This window comes from Scomber japonicus, chromosome 22 (assembly GCF_027409825.1).
Source record: "Scomber japonicus isolate fScoJap1 chromosome 22, fScoJap1.pri, whole genome shotgun sequence".
In the NCBI taxonomy this organism is placed as follows: Eukaryota; Metazoa; Chordata; class Actinopteri; order Scombriformes; family Scombridae; genus Scomber; species Scomber japonicus.
In genome coordinates, this window is record NC_070599.1 from 15,078,428 (window position 1) to 15,093,360 (window position 14,933).

The following is a 14,933-nucleotide window of genomic DNA, read 5'->3' on the forward strand; positions in this document are numbered from 1 at the left end:
ATTGTTGCCCATAAGCATTTTGTTATCAGGTGCAGTTCCTCACTACGACCACCTGGTGTCCTCATACCTCCACTGAAAATGAGACGCTTTAGAAATGCCACAGCCTTAACTCCTTGCTGGTGGTAAAATCTCCTTCCACCCTCTTTACCCTCCTCCCTGCTTTCTCCACACAGTGCCTCCATTATTGTAGGCTTTAGCTCCATTGCTTTGCCTTAATTGTTTCCTGAAGTTTACTCTTTTTTGTTGTTTTTTTTTAAAGAAGAGAGACAGTTAGGCAGTTTACACACACACACACAAACAAAAAGTGACACGCCCCACAAAATGACACAGGTTGACAAATGTTGGGAGGGTAAAATGAGCGGGAGAGATAGCTAGAACGAGAGGATGTGGGGAGTGAGGGAGTTGAGAGTGGGAGGGAGGAGGTCAGAGCGAGGGGAATAAGTGTACTGTAGAGGAGATCTTTGGCAGAGGGAGTTGAGTCAGGTGTGTCTGTTATTGGAGAAAGAGAGATAGTTAGGCCTCATTGCTTCCTTGGCAGTCCGTCCTCTTGAGATCAGTCTATAAACATTGTGTGTGTGTGTGTGTGTTAGTGTGTGTGTTAGTGTGTAGGCGGCTGCGACGTGTAGTGTTGTGTCTGAATCTGCCGCCTTTAATGCTGACCGCTTCTTTTCATACTCCCCGCCGACTCCGCTGTCAGAGTATTTACAGATGCACAAGTCGCAATTAAACAACTCTCTCCTTCATGACCCCAAAACTAGAATTAAAACAATTAATTACTGTTAACCCATACTGGGGTATAATTATCAGCCACCAAGCTAATTCATCTAGACATCCACACATACACACACACACACACACACACACACACACACACACACACACACACACACACACACACACTTTGTTTCTCCTTTCCTCACCTTCCTTTAACTTCCATCTAAATTTAGAGACAAAGAGGGAGATATTGGTGTGAAACTCCTGGGGAGAGAAATACACTGGCTGGCTGTCAGTAATTAGGTTGAGCCACTTCTTGCCATTGTTAACATCCTGCTTTAATATGAGAAGGACCCCTCCCTGACCCTCATAGGCATCTTCATTTCTACATGATGTCTCTCTTTCCCACACGCCTCCTTTTTTTCCCCCTCCCTCCCTCCATCCCTCCCTCCTCTTCTGCTATGCACCCACCAGCCACATCTCTTTCTCTTCTAGATTATGAATTTTCACAGTTGCTTCATCCTCTGTTTTTTTTACCCCCCCCCCTACCCTCCCCCATCCCCCGCTCATTGTATCCTTCCACAGTCTTTCCGTTTCATTCTTTCAAGTCCTCTCCTTGGCCTTTCACACAAACCCAATTTCTCTCTTTCTTTTTTTTTTCATTTCACACTCTCTCCATCTTTCCCTCCTCCCTGTACCACCACCCCCCCTTCCCTAACTGACTGTGCTGGCTGGTATTTTTGGCTGTATGGGCTCTAGAAATAGGCTCTTGTGGATGGCAAGGTCAGTGGCTTAATTAAGAATGGCGAGAGGGAGTCAGAAGTTCACTTCCTTTTCTTCTTCCGTTCATCCGTCCTTCGCTTACGCCGCACTCTTGTGTCTTTGCAGGATGTGACAGCGGCGCTACAGTAGAGCAAAGGAGCGTGGCGTTGTGCATGGCAATCACCACAAGCCATTATGTTGTGCGCAGGACTGTAGAGAATCAAAATTCAGGTTGAGCCTGTATGAAGAGCGACATGTCTTTTTTTCTTCGTACTTTGCAAAAATAATGACATTATCGACATGAATAATGCAATGTCTGCAACGGGTCTTCTTTTTTCCTTTTTCATAATCCAGTGATTTTCATGCCACTACAGAAGCGTAACTTCAGTGGACCTGTTAGTCAATTTTCCTGAAATTGACTAACAAGTTGCATATTTATAAGAGTGTCCTTCTATAAATACCTTGATGACAAGCTGTGCTTCAAAAAACACATTAATGAACTGGCTAAGCCCCTTAAAAGCAACGCTGGCATTCTTTTATAGAAATAAGGCATGTACTACGCAGAATTGCAGAAAGCAAATTGTTCAGTCAACCTTTTTAGCTGTTATGGACTATGGCGATGTAATTTATATGCACTCTCCTGCTTCTACTCCTAAAACTTTGGATGCAGTTTATCATTCTGCCCTTAGGTTCATAACTGGTGATGGCTTTAGAACGCATAGTTATATTCTTTATGAAAAAAGTTGGGTGGCCGTCGTTGGCAATTAGAGGAGAACGGAGCTGCATTCTATTTATTTACGAAAACACTTCTTGGCAAACTTCACGGGTATCTCACATGTCTTTTTAACTATAGATCACTGCCACACTGCACTTGGTCCCAAGACTACTTGCTCCCTTTAAATCCTGATGTTAGTACTGAGATTGGAAAACTTTTAAAGATTTTCAATAGTGGAACAATCTGCAAGTTTGTAAAATAAGACGAGCTAATCCTTTTTAATCAATTTAAAATCTCGTCTGACTGACATAGAGTAGTGTGCATGCATGAGTTTTTGTATTGCTGTGGTCTCTTATGTCGATGTCTTTGGCCTGTTTGTTGTATAATCTGTTGATACAGTAACTTTTGTGTGCTTTTATATGTACTATAATCAGGGTTGCTGTCAATGGCCCTCTCTAAAGGTTATATGTGTGATTTACTGTCCCTCAGTTCACTTTATTACAAAAACATTATAATCTGAGATGTTCTTGCCTTTTTCCAACTACTTTAAGGACATTTGCTTGCCGTACTTGTCACATAATGCTCTGAATACTGATTTGTTGGCAGTTCCATTCTGTCTTTGCTTCTTTGTAAATGATAATATTGAGGATTGATTTGTTTTTTCTTTGCCATCTATTTCTCTTTTTTTTCCACACTGACATTGACCCAGTACTTTAATTGCCATTGTCAAGGGAGACTGTAAAAAGGGTCATGAAGCCTCTAGTGCAACATCCTCTTTATTTGGATGCCTTCACAAGAGTTGCTGGGGGAAAAAGTGGGAGTAATGAAACAATACACACAGTCAAATCCCACATTACCCCAACAAGCACATCCTGTGCTTTACCCAAATCCCCAATACAGCAAGCATGTCTCTTTTTAAACACTTGAGAAGTTTGTTTTCGGCTTGTAGATTTGTTTTATGATAACTCCTTACACCCAGATGACAATGCTATGTGTGTTATTTTTGTTTGTGCTTCTTTATTGCAATTTGGGTTCACTTTTCAGACAATTTCAAGTCAGTTATGGTCAGTTTTATGAAAATAAAGCTACCTGATATGATTGTAATGCTTCTCGTCCAAGAGCTCTGTGCCATCTATCAAAGTTATTGCTTGAAAGGTAACAGGAAGGCTATTTCTGCAAATAAATGTGATGCTGTATTGATGGGTAATGGCTCTGGTTTGATGAGGATGCCTGTCAGTGGTGTTTCAAATTGAACGCTATCCTAGCTGACGTTAATACAATACAAACTACACATCTATTGATGCAAACAATGTGTTGACACACTCATGTCAAGTAATTATGGGTCTACAAGATACAGATAATACAAAATGATAATCAATTCAATAACAATATTAGCTTGCATGATGCTATTTGACTGTCTGCTTGTGTTTATGAACCTATTTTCTGTATTTTCTGTTTATCTGTGTCTCTGTTTAGGAGATGTACTCCAAAGGTATGATCCTGGCCAGCGGCATCAGACAGGTGCGGGGATTGGGTGACAATAAGTTTGAGGTAGTCACCTGCCTTCGGACGTTCATTTTCCGGGCTGAAAGAGAAGGTACAAGAAGTGCATCCTTTGCTTTAATAAAATCCAATACTTTTTTGTTTCTCTCTCCCTCATCTGTATTTATCAGTCATCCATAAGCTCCTCACTTTGCTTCTTTCTCTTCTTTCTGCTTGTCAGTCTGCCTCTCTTACTGTGCCTGTCTGATTCCCTGTCTAGTCTTGTTTTTCTCTCTTGCTCTCCCCTGCATCTCCGCCTCCTTCTGTCCTTTTCCTCTCACCCTTCCCTTTCTGTTTGTCTCTTTTGTGTTCTTACCTCACTCTCTCTAAATGCCTCTGCGGTGATCTTTCGTCTTACTCCTTTCTCTCTTCCTGTTTCTAGTTCTCTATACATGTAGTTCTCTCTCTGCCCTTTCGATTACTCCTTCATTGCGGTTTTCATATTGCACTGTAGGCTACCCCTGTTGAAAGAGAAAGTTGCACATTTTGGGAAATTTGCTTATTTGCCTTCTTTCCCTGAATGAGATGAGATGATAGATACCACTGTTATGTTTGTACAATAAATATGAAGGTACCATCACCAGCCTGATAGCTTAGCTAAGCACAAAGACTGGCAACAGTGGGAAACAGATAGCTTGGCTCAGTCAAAAAGTAGCAAATCCACTCAGTACCATTGTTGAGTACATTGAGTACAGAGCTGGAGTTAGGACACAGTTAGCCTAGCTTAGCACAGGAAGAGTGAACTAAAACAGTTAATCTGTATTTCATTCAAAGCTGGAAAAATAAACACAAACTTTTGCCGTTTTACAGTAGAGAGATTGAGAGTTGTTCACATACTGTAGATATTTTTCACTGTAACAGCCTCAGCTGTTTTCACTGTCTTTATGCTAAGCAAGGCTAAACATGCCCTGACTCCAGCTTAGTACTCACCACACAGATGTGAGACTGATATTGATCTTCACTCTCAGGTAAAAAGCAAAAACACTTTGAATTTAAGCAATCTAAACTGGCCCTCCCCTCCCCCCTTTATTTTCTAGTAAAAGCTTGATAAATATGTTCAGGGAGGTCTCAGTGGAAGTAATGACTTCATATCCCTGCCTGAAGCTACATTATTAAGTCAGTCTAAAGTGATAGAGTATGTAAAAAAAAAGAGCAAAACTTGAATCTCACAGGAACTGTCCTTTTTAATAGTCCTTCCTTCAGTGTCTCTTATTCTCCCTTGTCAGACAAAATGGAGTAAGAGTTGTCTCTGCTTATCGTATTTCAGCTGGAAGCTTTGTCTGTGTCGGCCTTAATGAGAGGGGAAAGAGACACTTTCCGCGCTTTACCTCCTGCCTGCTTGATCGCAGTCTATTAGGCAGCTCAGGTCAAACTGCTGATTCACTAATCGAGGGTTCATTTCTGGGGTCAGATGACGGCCACCCTCTGATTCCTTTGAACGACTGAGATCACAGACATTTAGTTTTGCATGGTTAAGGCTTTGTGAAAATTTGTCTCATTGTGTTATATGATGTCGATATTTAAGAAGATTGTAGAACTGAAAGATGATCATTGAGCAGATCATTGAGACTTCAGTCAGAGTTATTGACAAATTGACATCTTCTGAGCTAGAAATAGAATTATCAATATTTGACCTACTCATTATCTGTATTGAGCATCCACTTATCACTCTTGATGGGTTAAACTGGCTGTTTTTATGCTCAATGCTCAAGTACAAACAATACTCAAGATGTTGTGCCATGTTGTCTAGTTGTATAATCAAGCTAGAGACCAGAAAGATGTCAAATTCCAGATGTATTGTATTATAAGTCTGAACAAGAAACGTTTGAATCAGTCTTGAAGGCACTTGACAGTCAAGTGCTGGAGCTGATTTTACAATCTCAGTGGTCTACACAGTCTTAGAAGTGCTCTGATTATACTTAGTTCACCTATTCACCCTTGGCCATTCATATCAAAGTCTCTCATGTAATTATTAAAATAAAGAAACACTGTGCCATCTGAGGTTGAAAATGAAACAAATGCCAGTTCATGCCATGATAGTACAAAAGTAAAACTAATTTGATGTTTAAACCTGGATTAATATCTTATGGGAAACCACAACAAGCTGCAAGCACAAAACTAACATATTATCACCTTGTATTGTTGATATTACAAAGATATTATCAGTCAGTTGCTTATTGATGGAACAGCATTAGCATTCACTTGAAGTTGTTTCCACTACTAGGTCCAATATTCACTCATTATTCTCTTTACCCGTTCTCCTCTTGATCTGTTTTGTTGTTCACCAACTCCTAAAGGAAATATCAGGTTGTCTAGCAGCTAAAGGCTCCACTATGTTAATGTAGTTGCTAATGTAGTTGCCTTTTGGTGCTGGGCAGGTAGTGTGCTGTTGGTTTATCAGAGCTCTCTGGTGAAAAAAGCTGCCTCTTGCTGTAAACAGGGTTATTTAAAACAGTAAAATCACAAGTTGTAAAATCGAAAGAATGAGCTGAAAGACACTAAAATGCTGCGGAGAGCTGGGGAAAACTGCATTGTCATGTAATACAGTAATTCTCTGTGGATTCATCAATAGAGTCAACACCTAAGGTTGACTTTCGAATTACATGTAGTCATTTTTACCATTTACCATTGTAACATAAAAGTAATGATTAGTGCAACTTTAAGGACTAATAAGGAAATAGATGAAAATACATTTTAGAAACAGTCAACTTGAGTACATTTTTGAGGAGAAAGAAAGATGGCAAAGTTTATATCCAGTTGTTACTAATATGGAACTGTATTTGTAGAATACACAAAAAAATACACATGTAGCGGATTTAAAATATACTTTATCTATTATTACTTTTGTTTTTAGCCACATTTTCAGAAGTTAGTGTTGAATATTCACAACAACATCTTTTTCTACAGCAGTGACTATCCCCATGTGTACTACTTGTTTTGGTCAGTTGCACTTTCAATTACTTTTAACAGCTCTCTTTATTATATAATACCTCTACTTCATTATAAAAAAAGGGGAAAACCTTTAATCTCCTGTATTTTTAAAATTATGTTTTAGGCATTTTATGCTTTTTATTATATCGCGCCAGTAGAGAGATGACAAGAAACAAGGGAGAAAGATATGCAACCAATTCATGTCCCCTGCTGGACATGAATTGGGGCCATTGCTGTTCTTGGTCAGCCACTTAACCCCAAAGCCACAGGGGCACCCCAAAAAGCTGTTATCTCTTAAATGTTATTAGCAAATTATTTATGTATGTAACATTTGAGGTCGAATACATGTAACAGTTCATCGGCCTCTTTATACGCTAAATGAAAGCCTCATTTCATGCTTGTGTGTGGATCAGCAGCCTCATTTGTGATGCCATGCAGCATAATAACTATTGTATATTGTGAGTTGGAAAAATGTTATTTGAATTCTTTATTATGAGCTAAAATATTAACATGGAATGAATTGAATGTCTCTTTCATACAATCTCACTTCACCTCAGGTTTATAGAAAAGCAATAAAGCCAACAGCTTGCCCTTCAAACTTTTTTCATCTTTTTTTTTTTCTTCACCACACTGAGTACTGAGCATCAGTGATCTCTCTCCCTGTTGATTCAGTGCATCATCATATCGATGACTGCCAGCTTTTTTTGTCCGTTTATGAGTCGCGGTTGCTCAGCGGCATCATTTATCACACTGTCTGCTAGCTGATCGTCATACGTCACACTCAGCCATCCTGACAAGAGCTGGGGGGCGGGGGGGTTTGGAGGAGGCTGTCTGATTCGGAGGCGGCCTGTAACTCGCTGGGATCTGTGGGAAGCCTCTCGCAGAGGTGGCTCCGTCGTCAGAAGAAAGGGACGGGCGGAGAGAGACGGAAAGGGAAAGAGAAGGAGAAAACTTGGCCTCATCACCTCATGCATCTTTAAACAGGCCCACTCGCCTTGTAGAGGAGAGTCATCAATCTTTGGGGAAACACACGAGAAAGAGGGAGACATGAGGAGACAGAGGGAAAGAGAAGGAGTAGGTTAGTGAAGTGGAGTTAAGGAGCTGCTCGGCTGATGCAGTAAGGGTGAGAGAGGGGAGGAAATGATGGAGTGATGGTCAGACGTGCCTGTGAGAGTGTTAAAGGCATCGAGGAGGGACAGAAGAAGAAGGAGAAGACTGGGATGGGTGCAACGAGGGAAGGAAGGGATTAAATGAGGGAATAACAGACATTGGTGGAACGCGAGAAGCAGACATGAAATCTCGGTGCGAAAAAGCAACAGAGAGGTAAAGGCAGAGACGGCAGGGGGAGATGAAAAGGGCAGAGTGAAGATGGAGAGAGGGAGAAGGAGGGGGGGGAGAAGTGAGTGAATAATTGAAGGCCACCGGAGAGAGTGTGCACACAGCTGTCGGCTGATTCTCCACTTGGTCCGCAGGTGGCCTCTTCCCTCAGGTACTGTCAGCTTGAGAGAGTATAGATGGAAGGAGGAAGGAAGGCAGGCAGGCAGGCAGGCAGGCAGGCAGAGATGGAGTGAGGAAAAGAAAAGAGAGCAAGGGAGGAGGAAGGAAGGACGGAGGGAGGGAGTGATGTGGAGAGTAGTGGCAGCATGTGGGTGGGGTGGGGGGTGGGCAAGAGGGAAGCAGAGTTTGGCAGGAAGAGACACAGAAGAGAGTGATGGAAAGCAGTCAGGACAGATAGGGGGAGAGTGTTGGAGAGGTGTGGATGGGATGCAAACAAACACGTTACAACAGAGAAGATGGGATTTATTGTGAAAAAGAAAAAAAGTTGATTTGTATTCAATGCTTCAGCGATAGCCTTTCTACAACCCCCGCTCATAACACATGTTGTATTTGTTTGCGATGACAGGTAAGAGATTTAGAGAGATGTTAGAGGATAAGAACACTTAAAAGACCAGAGAGAGGATGATGGCAGAAACAAAAACCCAGGAGGACATACAACGGTGTTAAAGCTGTTTATACAAGATGTACTTCACTTCACATTATTTCTGTTTTGTTTTTTTCATTACATTTCCCATTCAATCCAATATCCTCCCTCCTTTTTAGCTCTGTTTTGTTCTGTAGAATTTCCAGAGAACAATATCTCAGGCTCTTTAACTGCTAAATGCTTTACTACAATATGTTCACCAGTTTGTTGCCATTAAACAACACTGATGAGAGCCGTGAGAATGAGTAAAACAATGAGCTGAAATGCTAAATTGCTCCATGAAGATGAGAGCACATAGACATTTTTCAATATGATTTCCCTCATGTTTTCAATTAGTAAAATAACATGAACATATTGATAAGCATGGCATTATATATATATAATAAATCATATCAATCAAGCTGAAGTATTTAATCCCCATAAAACAGTCTGTAGTAAACATTTTATATAATAAAGATTGAATTCTGTGTATGCTGGCATGACCATAATTGAAAGGAGAGGAAACAAAGCAAACAGCCACAATCCCTCTGCTCTATGTATTTTTTTCTCTCTTTCTGTATTTTATTCCTGTTGATGGAGACCGTGTGGGCGTTCTGTAAGATCTCTGTTGAGCACAGAGTGGACCCGGCTCTCATCTCATCCACTTTCAATGAGGATTATCTTCCACTCTCCCCGTCTCTCCTCATTGAAAGTGGGAATAGTCTTTCAAATACATAGCTTTACATACAGTGTAACAAGTCTCTTAACAAGTGATAATTTGGCAAGCTCTGCTGGAGGTTTCATGTGCGAGATAAATGAATAAAAACATATACTCAAACATATGCGAGAGACGTTCGGATGTACACATGCTACTGTAACACACAGGCGGGGGTGCGTGCCACTGTGTACACTATTTCTCTCAAGTTTCTTGCAATCCTCCCACCTCTTCCCTCGCTCCATCCCGCCCTCCTGGGTTCAGATTGACAGCTTGGGCGAAGAGGGGAGAGTAGAGGGAGAAAGGAAAGGCCCTGAATAAGTGAACAGGCAAATAAGTGAGCACAGGACAGGTAATGGAACTCAGAAAGCATGGTGGGAACGGAACAGTAAAGCCTAGTGATGTAAAGAGGAGTCAATAATTGAGTAGGGAGATTCATTATTGATGCTAGTTCTTTGTGAATTCATAAGAATCTGGTAGGTAGCCAGACCAGCAGAGTCAAAATCACGACCAGGAAGCGGATACAGTTTTTGGGGGGTTCAGGGTGGGGATAAAGTGTGTAGAAATAGCCCGGGGAGGAGGAGCTTTTCTTCAGAAGTGGAAATGCTGGTAGATATGCACATGCAAGGTTAAAAAGAGGCACACGTCTGCAAAAGGCTACAGGAGGGTCAGGAAGTCACAGTGAAAAAAGCTAATTAAGGTCAATTTAAGACAATGTCAGGTTGACAGCAGCTGCAAAATGATTGACATGTCATTGAGAACGCCACCCTCCTCTGTCACTCAACAGAGGGAGAGTCTGTTGAGGACACAACGGCAGGTCACTCTGAAAGGTAATGCGAGCTCAGTCGGCATTCATTTTTAATGTGAACCGATTTATGACGACTTGGTTCTTTTTGAAATTTCAGATTTCTTGAAAATTCATAAATTAATTTTCAACACCTGTGGACAGTCAGATCTCATCCAAATAGACCTGAGGATAATTAGGCAGGACCCGAAATGTGGTTGACCCGAACAGATATAAATAGAGAGATGGCACCAACACTAGAAACGATATGACACCAATTAACAAGCACCTGCGGTAAATTAAATTTTTCTGAGATCAGCAAATACTGAAAAATATCCATTATATTTTCCTTATGTCTTATGTGATGTCATCATATGTATCCTTTTAGCCAACCAACAACCCAAACCCCAAAGATATTCAGTTTATAATGATATACAACAGAGAGAGGCAGAAAATCCTCACATTAGAGCAGCTGAAACCAGATCATTTTTTGTCATTTTGTCATTACTGATGATTAATGAATTATCAGGTTAATTTTCTGGTGACTGACAAATCGATTATCAAATCGTTGCAGCTCTGCTTTGGTGTTTGAAAACCTATAATTTCCCCATTTGCCACAAACACATTATTAAGCCAGTTTCTGTCTTTAACCACCACCACAAGCATCTGCAGCTGGAAGTAATCATAACATACTGTAACAGCCCTCTGGCTTGTTAGAAGGTGTTTCATTTCCCATTTTGCCTTTTTTTAAAGCCACTTTGTCTAAGTCAAGATTTGACACTGATAATTGCTTATCTCTAAAGAATTTGTGTAACATATGACCTGCGTTCAAATGTATTGGTTATGATAATTCTATGTAGATTAATCTCAGTCATCCAGGTAGTAAGATGTCTAAAAATGTTCTTCTTAACCAGTGAGTGGACTGAGTTGTCGTTGGATTGGATTTACTTCTTAGGTGATGATGATGATGACTTGTTTGGCACAATACAAGCATAATGGATAATTAAAATGAAGCAGGCGTGACTACACCGAGTAAAGATTATTTACTCACCATACATAAGAGGAGGTGTGATCAGCCCCCCGCGCAATGATTGGTATCCAAAAATACATTTCCTGAAAAAGGGCATGTGATACCCTGCTGTGGTATCACATGCACACATTCTCTCTGTTGTTCTGACGCCATCATTCTGTCACTTTGAATATTTCAGACACGTCTCTGTCAGTCTGTCGGTTGTTGTTTTTTGTTTTGGATGATGAGTTGATAGCCAGTCAAGTTTTGAATAGAAGTGCATTTACTTATCAAAAAACTTTTTTTTCCTTGTTAGAAATAAGTACATGAGATATTTTTATAGCTTTTTCGCAAATATCGCAGGTCCGTCCTAAGTGATGGCTTCGTTTTCATATCCGATTTTTTTTTCTGTCTTGTATTGAACAGTTGGGTGCTGTTGTAGACCTATGATGTGTGTGTGTGCTTGTGTGTTTACAAGCCTTTGGTATCTCTTGTGTTTCCACTTTGCAGGCTTTGATAGTACAATGTCTAGAGCGGTAAGGGAATGGGCTTTAGAGAGCCGGCTTCATGTCTTCTTTTATGTCTGTTTGAAAAGTTGTAGAGGAAAATATCTGAGAGGCCTTTTGAGTATACATCGTTTGAATGTAGACCTGGTTGGAAAAGGATGCTTTGCACTCCATTTTGAGCCATTTAGCTGTGCTGTGTGTAATCCATGGTGATTTAAAATAAGTCAGAGATTCAGTGTCCTGCTCAAGGACAGAGTTTTTGAGGTTCCAGTTGCAGAGAAGTTGTAAAATCCTTCCCCCTCAACAGAGATTGCCCAAACACATTTAAACATTCATAACCAGGCATAAACCATAACTAGCTTACAGTACCAACTACAGTAGTAACGTAGTACTACTTCCGAGGCCACAAGTTAGCATATTGGAAACTAGCCATGGAATCTCTTAAATGAACAATTTTAATAGTTTTTAATCTGATAACAATCTCCTCAGTGAATTTGAGGTAGGCTTTAGATCAGGCCATGTAACTATAACAGTGGTTAGACTAGTTACTAATGATATAACCAGTTCTTTAGCACCATGAAGCTCTATTTAAAAAACATCTATCTAAAATACAGAGAGAGGTCCTGGATAGCTGGATATGATTGTAGTTCTGTAAAAGGCTGTCCACACTAAGGACGATAACTATAACTATAAAGATAATGACGTGAGCTTCCACAAGTATTACCTATAAACAGCGCTCCAGCTGTGTTGTCAGCAAATGAGAATATATATACAGTAGATGACTCGTTAATGCTGTATTTTGTATGGAAAAATACAAAACAAAACCAGACAGATTCAAGGCAGTGTGTTGGTCAGAAGTGTTTCGGGACAATAGTTCGAGATATCAGCAGATGTTGAAGCATGATATGCACAGATGAGCAGGTTTTATTGAGCTGTGGCAGAGACACACAGTATGAGCACAGATCTGAAGCCTAAAAGATTCACTAGCTTTGTTGTTATTCCACTGGATGGAACAGAGGATGATGCTTTGTTTGACTCTGGGACTGACACAGAGTCCGAGGACAGTGAGCCTTACAATGACTTGTGAGCAATATTTGCGCACAGTGACAGCACTGATGAAGTTTTTGGGACTTGAGTAATCATACAGTTATCTACTTTATTAAATACCATGTTCTTTTAAAAGGTAATTGAAACTCATAGCCTAACCCGAACCCAGTCTGAGTTAATATACTGGTCCAGCTCAGTTAAGCAAATCATTACCTGACCATTAACTCAACACACTGTTTCAGATGTAATATGTGTGTTTTGAAGCCAGAAAGAAAACTCTGCACATCTCATTTGTATCTGTATTGGCTTATGGTTATATGATTTACATGCATATAACTTAATTCCTACTGGACCTTGCATATCACGCTGCAGGCTCATGTACTCACCCTGGTAATTTATATGAATCTTTCTGATGGTCCTTTCTATACCAGAGGAGTATAATACATGTAGCTATTTATTGTCAAGATACTGTTAGGTAAACTACTCACTTATATCTCCAGCCTTTTATCCTATCATACCAGGAACTATAGCACTAGATCTCTAATCATATTCTTTTAAATATCCCCAGGGTACACTCAGAGCTTGGTAAAACTGCTTTCTCCTTTTAATCACCTTGGGCATGGAATGAGCTGCAAAATACTCCCTTCGTTGAATACCTTTTTAAAGGTCTTTCACAAAGTGCCCTGAAGGAAACACATTGCTGTTCTCTATAACCTTGTCTTGAGGTGAATTGTGTTATTGTATTATCAATGGTATGGTCTGTATGTTTCTCTTCTTTTTCTCTTTCTCTTGTTAAGCCCTATGTATTGTATGAGTTCTATAAATTGAAATTGTTGTGAAAGTACTTATGCTGACGTTTTTACCAAGAAAAAGAGATCTTGTATCTCTATGGAACTCTCCTGGCTAAATAAAGGCTAAATAAAATTATATACAATTAATTTGTGGGGTTACATAAGGTTACATAAAAAAGGCTACCACTACACTACATAATACATTAGTACTACATAAAACAATAGTTTATTAACTGTGACATTGTTGCATTTTCCAAGACATTGGTTTGTCCACAAAAGTCTTTTCTCTGGTGATGTTTAGGTTTGTTTAAATAAAAAACATATGCTTCTAAAATATGAACAACTGTGCGAGTGAAGGTGTGAAACATGGTCAGAATTAAATTGCAGTTAGATGTTTTTTACTTGATTTTGTCAGCTGAAATGACGAGCATCGCTAGCATATTCAATCAATTAATAGATAATTAAGCTAACATTAGCTACACAAATTGGTTGAAACACTGTGTACGACTAGCTCTATACTGAATTAGAAAAAGAATGCTTTAGCCTGAATCTTTTAGCACAATATCATTTATGTAGTCACCAAGTGCATTACAGGGTTCTTGTTTTAAAGTTAGCCAGCCTGAAAAATGTAAAAATCAGCAGGACACAGTGTTTCAACCAATTTGTGTAGCTAATGTTAGCTTAATTATCTATTAATGATTGAATATGCTAGCGATGCTCGTCATTTCAGCTGACAAAATCGTCTGAAATTAAGATTCAATAGTCAAAATAACAATAATAATAATAATGATTTCAAGTAGTAAATGTGCCAGTATTCAATGTAAACTGTTTATATACCATGTGCCTGTGTGAGAATGGAAAGCTACAGGCCTAGCAACCGTAACTAACCGTAACAGTTGGTTGTTATAACCACCAAAGAAGAAGAAATCAAAGTGTTACTCCTTCCAATAGAAATAAACTGCTCTGTAAAATATATTCACACCTGTATCTTTGATACATTGTTTTCCAGATTGAGACACATTAGCAGATTCCCAGAACTGTGGCTGTGTCTCATTAAAAGCTATATATTTTTTTAATTATATACTTTAATAAGGTGCCGTCTTTGACTCAAGTTGCCCTAGTCCACATCTTGCTTGGGGCTTGAAAATCTCAGAGAAGCAGCTATCTATAATTCTAATGCTAGACTTTGCACTTTTAAGCTTTGCAGTGCATTTCTTTTCCAGGGGCAAAGTTAATTTTCACCAATTGTGGCTCATCCTGTGTTTCAATTACATTTCTTTTATACTTGAATTTTCTATATCAGTATGCAGTAGAGGGCTAGCAGCCAATGAGCCAGTGGAGCCCACAGAGGGGATGCAAAAAATGATGAATTAACACTATATATGATTCAAAGGCTCTAAGATGCCCTGATCTTTCTTTGTCTAGCTCTCTGTTTCTGGCTCCTCTTGATTTTTTTC

The 14,933-nt window shown here is 39.7% G+C and overlaps 1 protein-coding gene across 1 annotated transcript in view; it reads left to right on the top strand.

Annotated features, from left to right (window-relative positions):
- arap2 (ArfGAP with RhoGAP domain, ankyrin repeat and PH domain 2) overlaps window positions 1-14,933 on the top strand; it is a 133,920-nt gene that overhangs the window by 17,524 nt on the left and 101,463 nt on the right. The window contains exon 8 of the mRNA XM_053342881.1: window positions 3,668-3,788. Coding sequence (XP_053198856.1) covers window positions 3,668-3,788 — 121 coding nt within the window. The remainder of the gene's footprint in view (window positions 1-3,667; window positions 3,789-14,933) is intronic.